The sequence below is a fragment of the Peromyscus maniculatus genome, chromosome 18 (genome assembly GCF_049852395.1).
Source record: "Peromyscus maniculatus bairdii isolate BWxNUB_F1_BW_parent chromosome 18, HU_Pman_BW_mat_3.1, whole genome shotgun sequence".
NCBI lineage: Eukaryota > Metazoa > Chordata > Mammalia > Rodentia > Cricetidae > Peromyscus > Peromyscus maniculatus.
Genome location: NC_134869.1, coordinates 2,972,909 through 2,992,365, shown reverse-complemented (window position 1 = coordinate 2,992,365; position 19,457 = coordinate 2,972,909). Strand labels below are relative to the sequence as shown.

The following is a 19,457-nucleotide window of genomic DNA, read 5'->3' as shown; positions in this document are numbered from 1 at the left end:
GCCACTAAAATTTATTTCCTTAAACATACACACTACTAAATATGGGCAAAAGAGATAGACACCGATAACAGTTTTCTTTGTTCTCTTTATTTTGATACAATAGGGAAAAATTAAGCATCTAAAGCCAGGGAAATTATTAAATATATAATAATATATGCTAAAGCAAGATATTATGTGGTTATTATAAATAATATGTTAATAATGACATTGGAAGGTATCACAAAATAATTATAAATTGGCAAGAAGTGTGTGAGTGTGTGTGTGTGTGTGTGTGTGTGTGTGTGTGTGTGTGTGTGTGTGAGTGTGTGTGTGTGTCACAGTATGCATAACTTGCCCTTTACTAACTTGATTTCAATTATTTTCAGATGATCTCAACTATTTCTAAAAATGTTACCTTGGAAAAATCTAAAACAAATCAAGAACTCCTAAGCAGCTGCCGTCCAGTGGAACAGGCATCTTTATCTGCTCTTTTAGGATTCTCTTAAGGTTTTCCCACATCTTCTCCGGGGCCTGTATTAATGTTCCTGAAATCAAACAATGGCAAGTTTTCTTTGTTTGGTCTGTGGGGTTTTAAGAACTTTCCAAGATCTAGTTCTTGACTCCTTTCTTCCTCTCCCTGCAGCTCTCCATCCCGTACACCTGCAGGCTGCTCACCTCCGGCCCTCGGTAAGGCCTCCCATTGACAATCTCAGGAGATGCGTAGAGCGGGCTCCCACAAAACGTCTGTAAGTACTTGTCCTTCTGGTACAGGTTGGAGAGCCCAAAGTCAGCGATCTGCAAAGGGAAGCGAGACCCACGGAGCTGTTACAGAGTGAAGTGTCTGTAAACTGGTACCACCCAGGGCAGATAAGGACGCCTGGGCCACCACTGTCTCTCTAGTCCCCGGTCTGCATCAAACAACCAATGCTTCCCACTGCACCCAATACCAGTATGGCTAAACTAAAAAATGTCAAGGTTCTTAATGAACCACTTCCGCCTCGAACAAAACCACCAGCGGGGGATGAAGTGTACAAACACATGAGTTTTGGGGGGACATTTCACATGTAAACTACAGCATCCCAATAACAACAGCTATCAGAAAAAATCACCACTTCGTGTTCCAAATAAGCATTAATGTGCAGGGTAGGAGTATATTCCAATGTTTCAAAGGGACACTTAAAACATTCAAAAATATTATCCCCTGTATCTGCTACATTTTTTTCTATACATGCATGACTAGGATAATTTATAAATCAAAGCAGTAAGAGATTTGCAATAATATATAATAATAAAATGGAACAATTGTAATAATATACCAAAATAAAATTAACAGGCAGCATCATTGCTCTGGCACTTTGTGCCATGATTAGGTAAAAGAAGGTCACCTGAACACAGGTACTGCAACAGTCAATTTGACAAATGGGACAACTAGTGAATGACAGCTGGGTGGGTAGCATATACAACATGGATACCCTGGACAAACAGATGATTCATTTCCCATCAAGACAGATGGCACAAGACTACGTCACACCATTCAGAATGGCACACAATTTAAAACATATAGATTGTTCCTGGAATGTTTCATAGAATACTGTGGGTATTTAAAGGCATGGAAACTGAAGTCTCAGCAAGAGGAAGCAGGATTTTGAATTTTTTAGTTTGCTGTATTGAGGGCTGGGCCTAGGGCCTCAGGCGTGCTAGGCAAGCACTCAACAACTGAGCTACATCCCCAAGCCTCACCTTTTCCCTTTCCTGTGGCACTCAGGACGAAACACAAGACCTTAGTCCTTTCATTAGGATCTTAAGATCTTAGTAAGTTTCTCAGAATGGCCTTGAACTAACTGTATTCCAGGCTGACCTGTATGCTGTGACTCTCCTGCTTCAGCCTCGACCTGCTGGGATGAGAGGTGTGTCACCAGTCCTGACTAAGGGGACTAGTGGGTAACTGTTCATTTCACTATACCCACAGTGGATACATGTCACACTGCAGACCTTTTCTGTGTTGTATATGCATGTGACGCAGGATGAAATTCAAATTGTGAATCATTACATTTTGGCCTAAACTCTACCACTGGCCAACTGTGTGACGTGGAGATCCCCAAAACAGCTCCAAGCCAGGCACACCACCAAAGGACAGAAGCCAGGACCTCTACCTGTCCCACTTCACAGGCCGATTATGAGAATAAGAAGAAAACCATCCACTGAGATATGCTGGAGCACACAAGAGTCCTCCCTATTGTGTACGCTCAGGGTGAGTGTTTGAGCTAGCCTCGCTTCTGTAGTATTGTGCCCAGTGCTTTCTGTAACACCCTTCAGAGCAATGCTGGTGCATCTGTATGTGTAAAGTATATGTGCACACATATGCACATCTGTACATGCTGCACACACACACACACACACACACACACACACACACACACACACACACACACGTCTGCCTTCTCTACCAGACTCTGAGTCCCCGTGGCAGGCTCCACGTTTTTGTACCGCCCTCCTAGCAGGGTCCCTGGCCAAGACATGCTCATCACTGAAACAGGCGCTGTGTTTTGAAAAGCATAAGAAAATAATAGTTATATAAAATAATAACAATCCCAATTACCATTTCTTGAAAACTCCCAATTATCCAACCCCATTGAGTCCTCTGATCCAATTCTATCAAAAGCTGTATTTATAAAAATATGAATATACTTTTTGTCAAATGTCATAAGGTCACCTAATACTTTGTATGCTAATTAAAAACGGATTTAAATTTTTTAAATGCTCAAAAATGTCAATTTTATGTTATGGTAATTTTATCACAACATTTTAAGAACTCCTCTTAAACAAGGAAAGATGTCTAGGGAGCTGGAGTTCTTCATCTGAAGATATGTGAGCACTGGACAGCCATGCACATGTGCGTCTCTCATACTTGGGGCCCCTCGGTCTCAGCCAGCCTTGTGAACTGAACCCCTGTGTGCTCAACTATGCCCAGCCTGATTTCCACTTGAGTGTTAGCAATGTGCTGAGGGAGCCACATGCCGGGGAGCCGCATGCGGGGGAGCCTCTGGTGCTGAATGCCAAAGACGCTTTTTTGAATGAAGCCCCTCCAATAAGCCTACTTTTGTTTTTAAAAAAAAAAGTCATCCTTGGATGAATGGAATGTCCTTCAAAGCAGCTGCGCATAACCACCCTCAGAAAAAGCATTCTTGGGGCTCAGATTGCACTTAACTGCTCCGAATTCCACTTGCTTATCAAGGCCCCTGACTGGCTTGCAGGAAGTTGGTGGGAAGCTTTACAAAGTGTGCCCTGTCAATCAGAAGAATGGACCAGCGTCAGCTCTGGAGGTTCCATGGATCCCTGAGGCTTCAGCCTCTCTGCCTACAGCCCCAGCTCTGCTCAGCCACAGCACAAGCGAATGCACTCAGCACTGCCAATACTGTCTGGGGCACGCTGGAGCTTCCAAAGACATGAGTGTGAGCACACCCATTGCACACACACAGAGTCGCCCGCCCCAGGAGCTTTCACACATGGGCTGGGCATCTCTGCTTGCCACGCAGGCACTCTGGGGAAAGTGTGTTTACATTTCAGCCCACTCCCATCCTCGCAGACTGGTGCTTATCAGCCTCCCTGTAAAACTGTCATTGCCGCGGACACAAGATTAATAGAAATCTAGATTAGCCATGTTCTTGGCCCTTGAATGGAAAAGCAGTATTAATCAACACACAGGCAGTGTTTTCAGACCCTGAGCCACTCAGCTCTAGGATTTAAAGCCACATGGAGCTTATGCCAACTATTGCTAGTGGGGAGACACCACTGGGTGCGAATTCACTTCTTAGAAGCCTCAGTTCTCCCATCTGTAAAATGGGAGTAAGAGTCTTCCTGCCCGTGTTGTGTCATGACTACTGAATGGCATAAAGCATATATAAAGTGTGTCCAACAGCGATGGCACATTTGCCTTTAAATCCTGATAGGTAAGTGATCTCGGGACACATGAGACAGCCTTCACCATAACACTGGCGACTGTCAACAAGAAAGGAACAGAAGTTCAAGGAGCCGAGCAGTCGCACAAGTGAATTACTTTGAATTACGAAATGAAGAAGTCATTCTCTTCTCTGGCATGAGTCAGGAAGGTGGTGAGTCACGTGGGTCACATTAAAGCATCTCCACATTTCCCAGAGAGACCCAACCGGCCTTGGGCTCGCAGCTGGGAGCAGCGACCAACACCAAACAAAATAACACTGCTCTTGTTGTCTATTATTTTCACTCTTAAGCTTTTCTTTGGCTCGTGGTACTAGTTTTCCATCAAATGCCATTATTTAAGGCCTCCTTTCTAAGTAAGTACCACTCTACAAAGAGACTCAAACTAAATACAAATGCCAGCAACCTGAGAAAAAGCAAAATGCACAAGTGTGAGGGAAAAACCGAAATATGTAAACATAACTATGTAAAACCATCACACTTTAGAACCGATTGCCAGGCAGAAGAGACCTGAACGGCAGGAAACGAAGTTGCTGAAGGTTGGGGGTCCTAAGAAGATTTGCTGATGGTCACAAGATACATGGGGTCCCTCTGGCTGCCCAGCTCTGTAAAAGGACGTTTCCACCCATCACTCCATCTCTAACTAACGGAGACATGCCAGCCAGGCTGGCCCCGCTCCCATCTGGTCCTTGAACCAGCATCCCCAGCATCATTACACGGCATCTTAGAACACAGACTCCGAAGCCCCATCCTGGTGCTCTTTGCTGACACACTGTTCAGCTTTGGAGAAAGAGGCCTCTCTGTTTTGGGGGGGGGGGGTAATTTGTTTTTGTTGTTGTTGCTGATGCTAAACTGTTGCCCTGTCATACTGGATCAGAACCACCCTTTGATCTCACACTACCTCCTGCATGCAGCTCAGCTTCCACCCTGAAAGGCATCAGAGAAGGTAAAGCTCATGAGTTTCATTTGGACTGTCTTTGTGGCTATCCATCCTCTGCAGAGGTGTGCCCTGCTAAGTGAAAATTGGAGTGAAAGAGATAAATTAGGGGGGGATCATTCCCATGTCAGCAGGATTAACCCCACTTCAACACAGGTGAACCCTGAAGACAAGTGCAGTTTGAAATAAGCCAGGCATAGAAAGACACTCATTGTCTGATTCTATTTATACGTGGTCCCTAGAGTAGACAAATTCATAGAAACAGAGAGTGGAACAGTAGTGATTGCTGGGGGCTGGGGGAAGAGAAGCAAGGAGCCAGAACTTAATGGGCCTGGAGATCCAGGTGCAGAGGAGGCCTGTGGTCTGCAGCCGGGTGCTGGGGTGCTTCCTGATTCTGTGCTGGATGTTTCAGTTACATTACACATAGTGTGCCACCGTCAAAATAGAATTAACCCCAAGGCCACTAGGAATGACAAGCTCACTTGATGGAAAAGGAGGGACCAGCTGGTTGATTTGAACTGCTAATAAAGGAAGCTTGTGACAAGGCTTCTTAGGAATGTCCGCCAGACCCTTGCACTGTCTTAGAGGAAGTCCCCTGCACTCAAAGACCAGAGGCTTAGGAGTCACAAGAATCAGGACTGAACTTAGACCTTGTCGTCACTAGGTAATAATTGGTAGGCACCACCACGCCTCTCAATTGTCTATCTGCAAAATGGGCTCAGAACTCTCGTCTATAGAGTTGTTAAGAGGACTGGAGACTATAAGTTACAGCCATCTCCATTAACAGCTGGAGGCCAACTCAGAACAAGAGATACAGTTTTCACCTACATTTAAGAGAGGCAGGTCCTGTGTGAGTGGCTACATCACAGGACGGGAAAAGCTTAGGTGCTCTAGTTCTGACCCCAGCTCCATCCCTTTGCAGCTCTGAGGCAGCCAGCCGGTCTACCACTAAATCCTACCTGGTCCTTGACCCAGCATCGTCAGCATCATCTCAGAGCGTCTTAGAAAGCAGACTCCCAGGCCCTGCCCCAGGCCTGCTGGATGGAAAGCTGTAGTCCCAGCCCTCCCGAGCCTACGCTTCTTTATCTGTAAATCGTGGCTGATGGTGACACCATGGTCTACACACGGCAAATGCAAACCCCGTGTCCACCATACACAGGCTTTCAGTAACAGGGTTGTGACACATCCTTGAGTCTCAGTTGCCTCTGCTAGGAAACGGATCTGCAACAGCAATACCAGGGCTGAGAAAATCACTCGGTGTAAGGACTGCATTGACCACAGCAGCATCACTGTGAGCCAGGCCCTGTCCAGGAGCCGTCCCTAAACCCCTGTAAGGCGGTTCTCACAACAGCCCTCAGAGAATGGTCTCGTTATTATTCCCTCTTGGCAGATGGAGAAACTGAGGCAAGTGGCTTGCCTGAGGAGTCTGCACAGAGTCATCCTGGCTACTAGACTCCACGTCAAGGGGAGTTACTGTTCACAGGAAATGGACTTTCCATGACTGCAGCAGGGTAGTAATTCCATGCAGGAAGACACAGTCCATCGCTCCTTTCCGGCCTTAGAGTTAATTACTGTGGCTTTACAGGACAGCCGCTGTCCTGTGCAGCTGCAGGGAAGGCATCCAGTGGAACAGTGAACGGGAGGGGGTGAACTGGCTTTCATCTTCAGAAAGCTCACACACCACGAACGATCTGGGAAACTCTCAATAGAAAGCGTGGCAAGGGCCACCTTGCAAAGGATGCTAATGCACAGCCGATGCCACCTAGCTGCATACACATCCTTCGTGTCCCGTGTGGCTGCTCTGCGCACAGTGACTCCATCAGCCTGGTCACTGGTCACTACCAGCACTTGGAGATTCTCTCCCAGGGACAGCTGTCTGCAAATCAAGCACTCTAAGAGGAAATGAAAGGGCTCCCAGGTGACCCTCCTTCAGACAGAGGGCAAATGTTGGAGTTGGCAGTAAACAGAAGACTCTGTGGCTGAGTGGCAGAGGTTTATAGCCAGTCTCGTTCCTTAGTAGCCATAGGACTCTCCCTTTCTTCCACAATGAGGATGTTCTAAAGAACAAAGGAGACACACAGAGGGTCTGGCCCAGGCCGCTGACTTCCAGCTGGAGTTCAGTAAAGTTTCTTTTCCTCTGCATGCTCAGCATCATATCCCTTTCCATGGGACCCTTCCCCAGCCTCCAGAACTCAGATTGTCCCCGTTTCCTCCACAAGGCCTTCTGCTCCATCTGGCTAGACAGATTCACTTCCTCCTGCTTCGCATGCCCAGACGGCATGGGAGCATCTGGCCTGCCAAGGGATAAGAACTTTCTGGAGGAAGATTCCTGAAGGACAGACAGACAAAGAGGAGTGGAACGGGCATTCCAGACAGAGGGAACAATATGTTCCAAGGTCAGGAAGCCAGAGAAAGCTCTGTAGATTTGAGGAGCCCAAGTGCAATGCAAAGGCGGCTTCCTGCACCATGCTCACTGGACAGCACCACCAGGCTCCATTCCCACCTGACCTGACTTCCTTCACTGGACAACCGCATCACGCATTCCTTTGTTTATTGCTCTCAGCCCCAGCTGGAATCCCAAGTCCACTCAGGGAAAGAACCTTATCTTCTTTGCCTTCTCAACATCTGGTGGCTCATTATCACTAGTAGTTAAGATTGCTAGACTCTGAGCTCCAGGACAAAAGGGATCTGGCCATCTGACTGAGCATTAAATTCCCCAACACCCAGCACAGGATTAAAGATTTAGTATTTGAGGCTTGGTAAGTATTTTATGATCAAAGAAATATTGCCTACAGTAGATATTCAGCTCCTGAAAGAACAGGTGAATGACTGCAGGCAACATAGGTATACTGCGATATAAACACGACACACATGTACACACGTGCACACACAATTAGTAAATGAACTGGTTAATGCATGAATACAAGGTTCTCACACTCGTCTAACCAGCGCGAGAGGCCCATGATTCCTAGCCTCATCGTGCTAAGCTGCCAAGATTCCTATCTCATCTCGTCCCTGCCATTCAGAGCTTCTTTTCTCGTCCACAGTGGCCATGCTGTCATTGTCACAGGGGCAGCGGATCATCTCCCCTCCGCTCCTCTACCCTGAGCTCTGAGAGCTCAGCACATTCCCAGCCCTCTTGGAGGAGGTCAGCTGACCCGGGTGCCCGGCCCTCTTCCGGGGAGGCACTTTTACAGGAGCCTTCTATGGGAATTGTCAGCATTCCATTCTCCCAGAGAGTGGGATGTGAATCTGGCCTGTTTTTATTAATTGCAAATTAATGCTAGGCTGGGTGCTATTTTCGTCCTCGCTTCCACAGCGGACGGAATGCAATCCGAAGCACTGCATCGCAATCATTCCTTCTGCCGTTGGATTGCAGGAATATTTTTAGAAACCGCACCCTCTTGCCGTGGCCAGATAAATAATTTCCAAAACCAGATGTGCTCTTTGCAAATCGTCCTCAGGCAGAGAAGGGAGAGGAATGGGCCACACAGCTCACACCAATCACACCAAAATTATATCAACATCTAACAAGCTTAAGCCAGAAGCATCCTTAGGGGCTTCCTGGCTGCCATCCTACTTCCTTAAACAGAGGAAACGTGGACCTCCAATGTGACAACCCCCACCCCACCCCACCCCACACACAAACACACACTCTTAAAAAGACCTTGCCACTCACATCCAGCTGGTTGGTGGACCCCCATTGCGTGCTCGCGCACCACGCGCGCGCGCGCGCACGCACACGCACACGCACACGCACACGCACACACACACACATATGCTCTTAGGAAGACCTTGCTGCTCATATCCGGTTGGTTGGTAGCACATTTGTACCCATGGTCCCCTAGGCCCAGGCAGCGATGGCCTCTCATTCACACAGAGGCCAGCTTGTGGACATGTGTCTGACTGCTTCTGTCAGCAAGTGTCCTTTCTAAATACGCTTCTGCAAAATGCTGAGTCAGGAAGAGGGGGGCCCAGACAGCCGGAAGACAGCTCAACACCAGCTGAAACACATTTCTAAAGAACCTTGGAAGTGGGTGTGAGAAGATGAGAAGAGTCTGCCTGGCAGTCAAACATGTGAGTTCTAATCCTAACTCAGCACCCCTTTGCCCCAAACCAAACAGTTCTAAATGCCTATGGGTGCCAGGCACCATGGGGCAGGCACTCTGGGAAAACAAAGACACAATAAACTACTGATTCATGGCGCGATCTCAGGCACATCCCTTAGACATTCAGGGTTGGTAAACGACCCTTCACACATTTTTTCAAGTAGAAAAAGAGGTCTTTGTTGAATGCTTTGAAACAATGGAGAAAACAGTAAATAATGACTTTTTAAAAGGAAAGATTTTATTTGTGTGTGTGTGTGTGTGTGTGTGTGTGTGTGTGTGTGTGTGTGTGTGTGTGTAAAATTCAAGGAGCAGAAGCAGAGATCCCTTAGAAAAATACAAAGTGAATACAGGACCAAACTTGAATTTTGTAAAGTACCGTGTGTGCTACTTGGCTACAAAAACATAGGGTCCCAGGTTGAAACCCTGGTCCCCGGGATCAGCTCACCCCAAGGTCACTGCTCCCTTGCATTTTCAAATGAGTTCTTCTTCCAGGCCGCTGCCCGCTGCCCCTATACAGTTACTTTGTGAACTCCAGCCATTCTTCTCCTCTATTAGGGAATCATATGACTCCACAGGAAGCTATGCGTCTTATCACTTCTGGGACTACACCATGGGACCAAGAGGTCACACTGTGCCACAGAAGCCAGTCCCCAGGCGAGAGGCTCACATTCCAGACCTTGTAAAGACCACATTTAGTTCTGAGGGCTCTGGGCGACAGGTGGCAGGAAGAATCTGGACAGAAAGTCACTGAGATCAAGGGATGGTACAACCCCTCAGAAGGCAAGGCTCCATCCAATCTTGCAGCAGGGCCTGGCCGTCACCTCCCGAAGCCACTTTCCTGGCAGCTGGCTTCCCTTGCAATCCCTCCTCCAGGGCCAGCCACTTAGGACACTCTGGGACGGACACAGTTAAGTGCTGGCTCCTTCAACTATATTTTTAGCTACAATTTTCACATTTGTTACCAGTGCCTACAATTGACCCACAGAAACTCCCAGAAAAACTCACTGGAGATAATGAATAAATAAACCCTAGACACAGAGCTGGCCTCCCTACCTCACTGGGAAAACTAAGTCCAATGTGAGAAATGTATCTGAAAGCCTGCCATCAATAAGAGACAGCTGCCGCACAAACCTAGGCTTCCCAGCTCCAGAGCCACGCCCCCTGACCCGGACTCATTTGTACACAGTGATTTCAACAGTTGAAATCTGAACACAGAGAATACCTTGGAAAGGCCCCAGAGCAAGTCTGTGGCTGTTACTATTATCAATTTTGCAACTGAAGAAATTGGGTTCTGTGGTTTTCTAACGTCAAGGAGCTAGGAAACCCCACAGCCCTTAAGTTGATCCCCCGCCCCTTTTAATACCGAGGCTAAACCCAGGGCCTCATACATGATCAGCAAGTGCTCCGCCACTGAAATATATCCCCAATCCATAATTATTTAACCTGACAGTCAGTGTTCCTTCTAGAATAATGCAGCCACTTGCCGGAAAGGAAGAGAGAGATCTTCAGATTTCACTTCCTGTTCCTAGGGAGATTTGCTTCAACCAATTATTTTCACCAGACTCTATGGACCTCACGAAACATGTGAGTGCGGCCAGCTATTCTGCTGAGTGGGAGGTCGTGGGGATGGATCTTTCAAGGGCTGTCAAAGGACACTGGTGACTATTGGCTGACTGTCATGTCCTCGAGTCCAAGCCCTAAAACAGCTCCATCCTCCCAAGCAAGGACGTGTCCCATCACACGGCCATCGACAGACAGCGGCAGCAACAGCAAAAGAGGAAGGTGTGAGACTGTTTGGACGCCTTGTCTGGGGACCAGGGACGAGCCACTCACGTCACAAGTGTCCAACGGGAGGGCTCCTGCTGGGCTGAGAGTACTGAGTCCATTTCATAATGAAACCCATACAGCGAGCTCCGTTTATTTTGAAACGGTGTTTGCTTATTTTGCAGCCGTGGTCTAAAGGACATCCAGAGTGCTCCCCAGGAGGCCCTTCAGCCCTGTACAGCTTTCTCCAGCTCCAGCAGCAGCCAGAAAAAAAAAAAAAATACAACTTGAACTCCATCACTCGCCCTTTCTTTTTTAAAGATTGATTTTTATTTCTAATTCTGTGTATGTACACGTGCCTGGCATGCAGGCCTATGCACACGTGAGATCAGGTGTCCACAGAAGCAAGAAGAGGGTGTACCATCCTCTGGAGCTGGGATTACAGGTGTTTGGGAGCAGCCCAGTGTGGGAGCCGTGAACTAAACTCAGGTTCTCAGGAAGAGCCGCAAGTGTTCTTAACTGCTGGGCCATCTCTCCAGCCCCCCACTCACTCCTTCTGAATAAATGCTACCATCATTTTATCCAGCTCTCAATTCCATAGCTGGCTCAAGTGTGGGAGAATGAGGAGGAAGGAAGTCACAGAGAAGTGGCCAGGGAAAGGCTTCCAAGTCAGGTGTTCGCCTGTACCCTAACCCTCAGCACTTGGGAGGGAGAGGGAGGAAGCATCAGTTCAACGTCATCCTGAGCTACATAGGAAGTTTGAAACCAGCCCAGGATACATGAGACCCTACCTCAAAAGCCAAAAAAAGGGGGTGGGTGGATGGGGGAGAATTGTAGGTTTAAGATAACTTAGGGCCCTTTTTATCATATCTGCATAGTGATGTAAATTTTGACCAGTGGGCTCAGACTACAACCTTTATACACCAACCCCTGTTATCCTGGAGGCATTAACTGATTTGTCTGTGCCTCAGTTTCCCTATGTATATGTGAGTTATAAAATAAATACTGCCCATCCTATGTTATCCAAAAGAAGTACTTAGGAGAGCATTAAGCAAATGGGAACTGAAGTACATATGAAACATGTATGTCACTTTTGTGACAAGAATTCCAGATTGTGAGCTTCCTGCGGGCAGGGAATGTGTCTCAGTCACTGTGCTACCAGGGAGAAGAGAGTCTGGGAGGTTGTAGGGGTTTTCTTAAAGCCTGCTGGCTGAATTAAACCGTCTCAATGAGCTGATGGCTGGGAGTCTTCCCCAGAGCCTGCCTGCCAGCAGAGGGAGTGGCCGCCCCAGATGCAGGCCTCTGGGAAGCCACACCCACCGGCCACACCCACCCACAATACCCAGGCCCTGTCAGCTTTACCTTAATATTGCAGTTGTCATCAAGCAGTATATTCTCCAGCTTCAAGTCCCGGTGGACCACACCATTCTGCAAAGAGGAAACGGAAGAACTGAACAGGAGCTGGTGAGATGACAGACACCAAGAGAGCTGGGGGGGGATGGGGGGCGATAGAGGGGCCCGTCTGACAGATGAAAGAGGCGCACCAGCCCCGGTGGTCTTCACCTCCATCCTTCAGACCCACTCCTGCTGTCAGGACGCTCCCCAGACAGCATCCAGCGACAGGAGAGCATTAGTCACTTGCTGTGTGGTTAAAGGAAAAATGACTGGAATCCATTCTCCCCCAGAGCCTGTAAACCAGCAGGGGGATTCTTTGTGGGAATGTAATTCCGCTGTGTGAGAGCAATATAATCCCAGGCAATGCAGACCCTGTCTGAGATGGGTTCCAGGGAAGCAGCAGACATCTCAGCTGGGGACTCTTGGAGCACAGGGCTCCAGTGACAGCCTGCCTGCATGTCTGTCTGCCTGCCTGCCTGCCTGCATCCCTCATGCTGGAAAGAGGCCTGACCCAGTCTCCTAAGCTTTGTCTGGGATACTTCCTAAGCAGCCAGCTGGAAAGACTTGAAAGTCCCTCTCCACTCTGCAGGCTGATGAAAAGGGAGATGTGGTTGCAGGCCAATGAGACCAGAGCCACTGGGGACTGTCAACCATGTGCCCTTTTCATTCAGGCAAGCTCTGACCAGTCTGGAAGCTGAACTTCAGAGCAGCCAGCCAGCTTAAGGAGAAGAGGACACTGAAGGGCTGGGGGCGTGGCTCCGCCCAGCCGTGACGCCTGGGCCTCCACAAGTCTGTGGGGGAGGGGCAGAGCAGGGGATGGAGAGTGGGTTTCCAACACCACTGTGCAGAAGTGGCTTCCCTGGAGGAAGCTGCTGTGTTGAGCAAACTGATGGGCATGGCTATAGTCGGTTCTTGGTAATTTGGTTTTCTTCCTGTGTGGCAGCCTCTAATATCTCAAAATCCCCAACTGGAGAGAGATGGCATGTATTCCTACTACCGCTTTTGCTAATCCAAGCTCTGAGGAGTTGTCCTGAATTCACAAATGCAAAAAAAAATAAAACAAAAAAAAACACCAAGTCTCCTGGAGAAGAGGGAAGCTAGTTCACTTCAATCAAATACCAAGAGGAGCTGGTTCCCATGTCACATTCCTGGCTGACAGAAGAAGATGGAGCGCGTCTAAGAACGTTCCATTCATGACGAGCCACACATTCACACTCTTCAGATAACGGAAACACAGTCTGTGGGGCTTTCCAGGGTTACTTGCAGATAAGTCTGATCATGTGTGCCTCTCATGTCCACAGAGGTCATCCAGAGGTTGTGGGGTGCGTGTCTCTAACCCTAGCACTGACAGAGACAGGCAGATCCTCAGGGCTCACTAGCAAGCCAGTCCAGTGGAACTGGTGAGCTCCAGGCTCAGTGAGAGACCCTGTCTCTAAAACTAAGGTGGGAAGTGACTGAGGAGGACCCTTGACATCGACCTCTGACCTCTATGCACACATGCACAAATGAACACACCTGCGTGCGCGCACACACACACACACACACACACACACACACACACACGATTTGAAGATTTGAACAGGGAGGTTTTTCCCTACTCTGTAAATTCTCCACACTCATCACAATGAACTAACAAGGCCTTTGTGATATTAAAGGTGTCACAGGGTGTCAGAAGGCCATCTACAGCCGAAGTGGCAAGCCCCACATACCTTGTGGCAATAATGCACAGCAGACACGATCTGCCTGAAGAAGTGTCTGGTCTCCCTCTCGCTGAGGCGTCTCCGCTCACTGATGTAATCATACAGCTCTCCTTTGCTGGCATATTCCATGATGATCACAATCTTATCTTTGTTCTCAAACACTGTGGGGGAGGGCAGGGAAATAAACAAACACTGTTACCCAGCAGGGTTAATTATGACAGCAGAGATGGAGCAAGGACAACAACCATGGAGATGTCACTGAGCCAGACGGGGTTGGGGGAGGGGGCGGGAGTCACAAATCTGTGCATTCAACATTGGAAGGACTTGGGACAATGGTAGCTTCACTCTGTCACCGCCTTGTACAGTTGAAAGAAGCATCCCTAGGTCTTTTCTGCAGACCCCACTCCCATTAACAAGGTCATTTCTCACCAGTCCCCACCCACCCACCCCTGCTTCGTTCTCTGTGGAGACGGCTCAGGAGGGAAAGTGCTTGCTGCCCAGCTGTGAGGACCAGAGCTCAGAACCCCAGAAACCAAGTAAAAGTCAAACACAAGAGCATGACATGTCCGTGACCCCAGTGCTGCTGTGAGGGCAATGGGAGGCGGAGACACAAGAGTCCCTGGAGGACACCCAGGCTGGCTTACACAGCACCATATCAGAGACTGCTGGGAACAAGGTGGGACGTGAGGGCCGACTCCACCATGGCTCCCATGCACTCACACACTTCATAGATACCTACACACTACCACTCATCAACCATCTGATGCAGACCCCACCGGGTACCACATCTCTGACAACACCTCTCCGGACCCCACCCTGTTATCTCTTTGCTCAAAACCATTCGGACTTCCCATTTTCTCATATCAACCTTGATGCATTTTACTGCGTCCTACACATTCCTATGGGCCCTGCTTAGACCTGCCTTAGTCATTTAAACCTTACAACACACCACCAGGGAATGTTTGAAATTTTACCATTTGAAAAAGAAAGAAGCTGGTGAGGCCTATAGAGGCTGCGGGCTTTGTAGAACCTGCAGGTAGTACTTCCAAGATGAAACGTGGATCCACGCAAGGAGGAGGCTCCCTAAAGAACTGACCAGAACCGACTCTGGTTCCTGGCATGACTAGGGAGTCACAGAGCCAACCTGGAATGGAGTCAAGTACAGTTGAAGCTGACAAGGTAGGGTGGGCAGAGGGAGGGTCTTCCAGGAAGGACGCACTTCAAGATGTGCGTAGTCATATCTTCATCTGAGGACATCATACATGAAAGCCCGGAAGACTCCAGCGGCCGTGGAGAGGCTGACTGAAGGGGTGCCAGGCCCAGAGCTTCTCTCCTCCTTGACTTTTTCTCTTCTGACCCTGTGTTGGCCTTGGGTGTCTGCCTACCTCAACGTCCCACACCCCAGAACTGTCACAAGCTGCTGCCCCCCCTCCCTGCTCCCCCCCTGCCCCTCCCTATCCTGGCCTAAGGAGTCATCAACCATCCAGGCTCTGCTCATATTTATCTGCCTATCACATGCCTTCTGCCTCTTACATCCTGGTCCATACTTGCTCGTGACAACTTACTTCCTGGTTACATATTCATTTTCCTCGTCCTAGACTCTGAGCTTGGGCTGAGAGAGCTAAAACCCGGGATTTTGTGCCCCTGGCTATGGGACTCTAGGAAATTGCTCACCTTCTCTACGCTTCTGTTACATCCAATGTGAGATGAGTGAAATTAGTAAGCATTTCTTACAACTGTTAGGAAAATGTATTAATAACAAGGAGGTAGATGCTTAGAACAAAGCTTGTATGCACAGCACTCAATAACATTGGCTATTATTATTTTAATATTATTGGACCCCAGCACCTGGCACCAACACACACACACACACACACACACACACACACACACACACACACACACACACACAATGAGCAACTGTGTTGAACTGGAACCTACCTGAGGCCTGGGTCTCCTGTCCTCCCAAACCTTGTCACTGGCTGCTAGAAGGTCACCCTCCCCACCCCACCCCTAGTTCCTTTCTGGCTCCTTCAGTCCAGCCAACGCTCTCTGATAAAATGAAGGGGAAGGAGGTAGGAGGCTGGAGAGGGAAGGGTACAGTCAGATAACACTGGCTGCCCGGGTGTCTGCTGGCCTCTCAGTACCCAGCCACTTTGGCTCCTACCAGGATTTCAGCCTGGAGTGCACTTTTCATTAACTCTAAACTCTGCCAAGTGGGAAGGTGGCCTCGGGGTACACGGTTGAGCTGATGAGGATGTGCCGAACACGGAGGAAGGGCAGGCTTTCTAACTTTCTCTTTCTTTTAGGGCAGGGAAAAGGAAGAAAAATGTTAAGTGCTTTGACATGTTAACAAGGACCTCACTCTCAGACTCTGGAGCATCCCTAAAGGAGACTGAGACTGTCATCCGAAGAACAGGTGGCGGAGGACAGGACTATCCCAGAGGCTGGCTGCCTCCTCCCTTTCATCCTCATACTTCAACACAACGCAGTGACAGCTTTCCCACTAAGTAACTCCTGCTGGCATGGCCTGATGGTGTGACTTCTAAAACACATGCGCTGGGTCCCTCTAGCTGGGTCACCCCACCACAGCTCCACCCTCACTGGCTTCTAACACTTCTCTGTCACCCCACCGCCAAATAGCCAAGAAGCTGAACACCAGCATGGTTCTGCTCCTGGGAACACAGATCCCGCAAGGTATTCTGGGAAAAAGACTTTTGACAAAGCAGATGAAACATCTGGAAGATGCTCAGACCTGGGCTTGGCTTCCCTTGGACTGCAGGTTCTTATCTCAGGTTCTGCAGGTGAACCAGAGCACCTCCATGTTCCTACTTACATCCAGAGGAAGGGCTCTGGACCCAGTACAGGAAACACTGGATGCGTGTGATAGTATCTGAATAAGACCACCCACCCCCTGGTTGTTATGAGAAGTCGGCAAGGCCAAAGAATTCCCCATGTGGCTAGGCCTGGCTATGGGACACCATCCACACACCCTCTATAGAAGGCAGGCCAAGTTTACAGTCAAGGCTCGAATATCACATTAGATGAGCTAAATGCCAAAGAGAATTCTACATTTGGGGAACATAATGACTCCAACAAGGAGGCTACTAAAGCCTCCTGAGCACCAAGTACTGTAGGCCTACTATGTGCCAGTCCTGTGCTAAGAAGCATTTTGTGTGAATGATGTCACGTGGGTGTAGTCCTTTAACCTTGTTTTATACAGGGGAACACCGGCAGAGCGAGGCTCAGAGCAGTCACCACGATTACAGAGAGCTCAAGCCGGGCTGGGACAGGACTGTGCAATCAGCCTGCAGGCTCCAAGCTCAGCCTCTGTTCCCATCCACACACACCCATCCACCTGGCCTGACTCTCCTCAAACAATGACACTGAGAGAATTCGGGGACAGAATCAGTGAGCTGAGTCAGCACTGTGCCTCCATCCCACTTGAAGAATTTTTTTCCACCTGTCTCTTGAGCAGCTCTTCCAAGACAGATTTTGCTTTTCCAGTACTCACAATGGCTAAGGTAAGGTCTTGGGGATCAGCACTGAGGAACGACCAGCTTCTGCCCTAGACCTGAGACGCCTTACCCACGATTAAGGTCACTATTGGAGAGTGGCAGGAATACTCGTGACCATTCTTCTCACAAAATGGGCTGTTCCCCTTGGGCACTATTACAACTGGTTATTTATAAGCCCAGAAATCTTGTCTGTGTTTATGTTATTAGTCACTAAGCAAAAGCTTATTTTCCATCAGTTGGGAAGGGTTTCCTTTCTGAAAAATGAAAGCCTGTGTCTCTTGGCCAGACAGTTTTACCCAGAAGTGTGGTGGCTCCAGGACGGTAAGGAAAACTGAGGCCCTTGACATGCCAGGCCTACCAGGAAACTGCAGGCCCTGAATAGAAACTTAGCTCAGCCTGAGTCAGCCCACAGCACTGTGCCAGGACCCTGTGGTGCCCAGCCTGGTGCCTGCCCAGCAAATCGACAAAGCAGCACAAAGCGCCTACTATGTGGATGGCATTAAAGGAGTCATTACCAGCTCAGGAGAGGGAGAGGACAGGCTCGCTGGCAGAAACCGCGCGAGAGCGGCAAACAGGAGCGTGACCAGCTTCTGGCAGGTCCCAGAGAACGAGAAGCAGGAAGAGAGCTATGAATGAATACTGAGGCAGCCGGGTGCCCATGAGACGCTCCCAGGCAGCCAAGCAGGTGAGTGAACATTGCCAAGACAACAGAGAGGTGTGAAATGAAGGCCAGAGAAGAACAAGGAATCCTGGACTTGTCAGACCATTCAGAACTCGCTCCCTCCCACAGTGACCTCCCCCTCCCTCACGACCCGTCTGTGTCTCTCCATCATGCCACACACTCGGCCCCGACTGGTCTCGATTGTCCTGTGAAACCAGTACAGGGACCAGGAGCTTGGGACCAAAGATGGCTTCCCTAGATCTTAGAATACCTGCATATACAAAATGATACCTTGAGGGACCCCAGTCTAAGCATGAAATGTACTTGTATTTCATAAACATCTCACACAAATAGGCTGGAGGTAATTGTGCTGGTTAATTGACACAAACTCAAGAGACACCAGACAGGGACCCTCAGCTGAGCCCTCACCATTTCGGTCTGTGGGGCAACTTCTTGTTAACTGAAGAAAGGCACGGCCCACTGTGGGCGGCGCCACCCTCAGGAAATACACCCCCAGGCTGTATAAGGAAGGCAGTTAAATGACAGCCCGAAAGCAAGCCAGCCAGCAGTGTTCCTCCACGGCCTCTGCTTCGCTCTGCCTCGGGTTCCTGCCTTGAGTTCCTGGCCTGTGTTCCCTCCGTAACAGACTGTAACAAGTAAGCGGAAATAAACTCCTTCGCCTCAGCATTTTTTTGTCATGGTGTTTATCACCCCAAGTTGAAACAATAATCCTGCCCAATATTTTTAGTAACTGTGGGCATGAAACCAAGTTTCATGGTATGGGGTTTCCCATGTGTGGTCTATCACCTTGGTGCTCAAAACATTTATCACTTCGAAGCATTTATCACTTCTCTGACTTCAGATTTTTGGATTAGGGACACTCAACCTGTGTCTGCATTACTCCATTTCATAACTGGAGAACCATTACTCCCACCGAGGAACAACTCTGCCAGCACCCTTCAGTCACCCCACTCGGTTCCCTCTGCCACTAACCATCTCCCTGAGCTTATGAATAAGTCAATAGCATGGGGACATGGCTCAGCAGTTAGGAGCACTGGCTGCTCTTCCAGAGGTCCTGAGTTCAATTCCCAGCAACCACATGGTGGCTCACAACCATCTACAATAGGATCTGATGCCCTCTCCTGGTATTCAGGTAGACATGCAGAACACTCACACATAATATAAATAAATAAAATTTAAAAAGTAAGCCAATATCACAATAAGTTGATTATAATCCAATCAGGTGGATGAGTTTTGCTTCTTAAACAATGGATCATGTAGGATGTATTCTTGTGTGTGACTTCAATAACCCCAAATACTGTATGTGAAAAAAATTTAAATTGTTCTGTGTCACTGAAGAGTCCTCATTCTTGCTTGAACTCTCCATCTTCCTGGGGTATTGTGGTGGTTTTAGCCATTCTGCGTCAGGTAATCATT

At 48.7% G+C, this 19,457-nt stretch overlaps 1 protein-coding gene across 2 annotated transcripts in view; it reads right to left on the bottom strand.

Annotated features, from left to right (window-relative positions):
• Nucleotides 1–19,457, bottom strand: part of Nuak1 (NUAK family kinase 1) — a 71,462-nt gene that overhangs the window by 8,903 nt on the left and 43,102 nt on the right. For both annotated transcript variants that reach the window (XM_016005488.3, XM_006986949.4), the window contains 3 exons: nt 13,851–14,002; nt 12,109–12,174; nt 655–774 (listed from right to left, as the gene is read on the bottom strand). In XM_016005488.3, coding sequence (XP_015860974.1) covers nt 655–774; nt 12,109–12,174; nt 13,851–13,970 — 306 coding nt within the window. In that variant the 5' untranslated portion in view covers nt 13,971–14,002. The remainder of the gene's footprint in view (nt 1–654; nt 775–12,108; nt 12,175–13,850; nt 14,003–19,457) is intronic.